Source organism: Lactuca virosa, chromosome 3 (assembly GCF_052849685.1).
Source record: "Lactuca virosa cultivar CGN04683 chromosome 3, Lactuca_virosa_CGN04683_v6, whole genome shotgun sequence".
Lineage (NCBI taxonomy): Eukaryota > Viridiplantae > Streptophyta > Magnoliopsida > Asterales > Asteraceae > Lactuca > Lactuca virosa.
Window position 1 is genome coordinate 41,076,370 of NC_136428.1, and position 3,713 is coordinate 41,080,082.

General features: G+C 35.1%; 1 protein-coding gene across 1 annotated transcript; it reads right to left on the reverse strand.

The window, feature by feature from the left end:
- Positions 1–2,943: 2,943 nt before the first annotated feature.
- Positions 2,944–3,378, reverse strand: LOC145163435 (uncharacterized). The gene has a single exon (XM_079082274.1). It carries the CDS (start codon positions 3,376–3,378, stop codon positions 2,944–2,946), a length of 435 nt encoding a protein of 144 aa, XP_078938400.1.
- Positions 3,379–3,713: the final 335 nt, after the last annotated feature.

Consider the following 3,713-nt stretch of genomic DNA (forward strand, 5'->3'; position numbering starts at 1 on the left):
ATATATATATATATATAAATATTAAGCTTTTAATATTATAATAGTATAAGGGTTGTATTTTAAACTTTTAAAACACTAGGGTTTAGAATTTAATATTTCAAAATTAAAACATTTTAATCAAATTTTAAATTCTAAAACTTCAGGGCAAGTTTTGAAACTTTTCAAAACATTCTAGATCAAATTTAAAACAATTAAAACAATCATATAATTTTACCATCATCTAAATTTGACCGAACCCAATTTTATTTGGCAAGATAATCACAATTCAAAATTCACAAATAATTAGTTTATCATATAATCTAGTAATTATCTTAAATTTTGACTGTTATCTTCCAATTAGATTAGGATATCCATTACCACAATAGAAAAATCAGATTTTGACAGAAAAAATAGTTTATGGTAATTATCCAAATCTAATTTAGGCTTAAATTCCGAAAATCCTGCAGTCGGACGAGTCAGCTCATCGAGTCAGGCTTTGGACTCGTCGAGTTGCCTCAAATCGCCGAGTCCCAACATTGACTCGTCGAGTTCATTTGTTAGGGACTAGAAATCGATTTCATTCAGCTTTGAATAATTGAACATGGCATCAAATACAACAGAAAAACAGCCTAAGCTCTGATACCACTGATGGGTTTTGAGCACTACAACATTCATATGGTGTACATGCAATGCTAATGCTTCGGATCTATGTTTTTCTCAAGTTATACATACAAATCAAATACTCCAAAGCAGGAACCCTAACTAGCATGCAATTTTCGGAAATCATAACATAAACAAAGTTAGAAGAATACCTTTTAGCTTGTAGTTTGTAGATCTTGACCTTCAAGAGCTTAGTGCCTCAAATGTTGCACCTGTAGTGAGTCACAAACACCAAAAAGCAAGTTGGAAGAATATGAGAGAGAGGTTGGAGGCTCAAAATCGGCTAGGGTATTCTCTTGGAAGCAAGTGTCCGATTTTGGGAGTCCTAGGGGTTCCTTATATAGCTGAGTGATTAGGGTATTTGACTGAAACCCTAATTCTCTGCTTAGGGCTTAAGCAAACCAATAGATCCTTTGAGAAGCCCCTAATGGACGAAATCTATGTGGACTTCCTCATAGAATTCATCCATCCCTTCCTTAAGGATCCGCAAGCCCAACTTTGCAATTATCTTATAATTAAAATATCAGTCCCCGCAATTTAATCAGTCTCTTTTGATCACCAAATTAATTCCAAATTAATTTCTGATCAATACTAATTAAATAATATGATTTCTCAATTAATATATTATTCTTATAATATATTAATAAATCACAATTAACCTCTTTCTCAATTATTCATCCAGTCAAGTTGATATGGTGAAGGCAACCCAAAAGGACCATGCTACTATCGGGTCAAGTACATGTCAATTATAGTTATTGGCTTAGAAACCTAATCCAACAATAAGGACACGATGTTTCTAATAGAATCCCATTTTCTTTGTAGAATTCTGACATATGTCGAGACTTGAATTCTGGACCATTGTCCGTTCATATTCGTTTTATGGTCTTGTTGAATTGGGTTTTTACCATGTTATAAAATAACGTGAGAAAATAAGATGCTTCAGATTTGTTTTTCATTAGATAAACCCACACAACTCTACTATGATCATCAACAATAGATATGAAATAATAAGCTCCATTTAACATGGGATGTTTGTAACGACCCCATATATCAACAATGAATAAGCTCAAAACATTTAGAAGTTTTAGAAAAACTAATAGGAAAAGGTAATCTACTTTGCTTTTCCCTAATACACGAATCGCAAAAGTGGCTGCTATTATCTAAATCTATTTGTTGAATTCCTTTTAAAACGTCTTCTATGCTTCAGTCTTATGTTCCATGCAACTTTCTTACTTGAAACCATCATTGCTACTTTATTCTTTTTGAACGACTCCAAGTAATATAAGCCATCACGTTCCTTACCCATCCCAATCAGGTTCTTCGAATGCAATTCTTGTATAAAACAGGTGTCTGGAAGGAAATTTAGTGAACATTGTAAATAACTTGTGAGTCGACTAACGAACATTAAATTGCATTTGAAGTTGGGAACGCTAAGGACGTGTTTTAACTTGAAACTACCCGAAAGTTGAATAACATCAATTCATGTACGGGAATGTTTTCACCATTCAGAATGGTTACAGTAGTGGCTTCTTTATTGTTTTTAATTTCTTTTAACCAACTTTTATGTGTAGTTATATGTTCGCTAGCCCCTGAGTCTATCACCCATGAATTTTTAGAGGTATCTACCATATTTGTATTGGGAGTTCGAGTCTTATCTTCCATATTGGCTTTAGGTGCATGTTCTTGGGCTTTCATTGTTCGAAACATCTACAAGAGTTCATTTTATTCATCTTTCATGATGTTTGGTCCTTCGGCTGTAACGGTATTAGCAGCACGTGATTGTGGCTTTGATTTTCCGAGTTGAGTCTTGGTGTTTGTTGATTTAATATTCCACCAATACGGGTATCCTATCAATTTGAAACATCCTTCAATGGTGTGTCCGGCCTTTTGACAGTGATTACACCATTTTTCGACATTTTTCTACCACGATCATCTCGCTTGGTAGCTTGAGTATTGGATTTTGATGGCTGCCTTTTTCGTTTCTTCACGTCGTTTGAAAGGTAGATGCCTCATTCGAAGTGTGCCTTGTGAGACCAATTAGTCATTGTTGTTCATCTTGGCTTACAAGTTGGAATGCGATCCCAAGACTGGGTAAGGGTTCGGTAGTCAAGATTTGGGTTTTGACGGTATTATATTCTTCATTGAGACCCATCAAGAAATCATAGATACGTTCCTTTTTGCATAGTTTTATGATTTCTTTGGAGATATCGTAGATGAAACCATTACATTTACATGTGGGAAGTTGGTTGATTGCTTGGATTTCACCCCAAACGCTTTGAAGTTTGGTGTAATATGCCGAAACTGTCATCCCTTTTTGACGTATGGTGGTAACAGTACGTCGAAGTTCGTAAGCTCTAGGGGGTTTTCTTTTCCAAATCTTTCTTTAAGGTCGAGCCATATATCGCAAGCCGTTAGTGCGTATTTGACACTACCTTTGTTTTCTTTCTCCATGGAATTGATGAGCCATCCATATACCATGACGTTGCAGCGTTTCCAATTCATGAGGTCTGTTGCGTCTTCCGCCGGCATAGGCATGGAACCATCGACACAGCCAAATTTATTCTTGGCGAACAAGGTGTTTTTTATCTCGCTTTTCCAGTCGTTGTAGTTTCCATCACGTAACAAGCTTTCACCCACAAAATTATGCACGGGATAATCGGCAGCAGTAAGGAAGTACGATGACGTGATGTCGATGGTGGCGTTTTCTTTCTTCGAGCTTTCTCCAACATCTCCGACCATTGTTTAAAGCAAACTAGGATTTGATTCCCAGATTTTGCTCTGATACCATATAAATTTTGAGTATAAACTTGATTTCTTATTATGCAAAAACTGATTACAGAATAGGCTATATATATAACCGATGTTTAGACTAGAAAAAGGAAAGCAACAGAAATCCTAATTAGATAATAAAACTAATACTTTGAGAAAAAGAAACCCAAATAACTAAGGAAACATAACAGAAGAATATCTCAACATTTATAACTCATTTGAACCAATAGCTAGAAGATTCCACCATTAATGGAGCTTGAAGCTCAAAATCTCTATCGTTACTTCATCAAAACCAAATTAGGATT

What these genes read in the sequence shown, in the direction of transcription:
- LOC145163435 (XM_079082274.1), bottom strand. Translation starts at nt 3,378, where the DNA reads ATGGTCGGAGATGTTGGAGAAAGCTCGAAGAAAGAAAACGCCACCATC.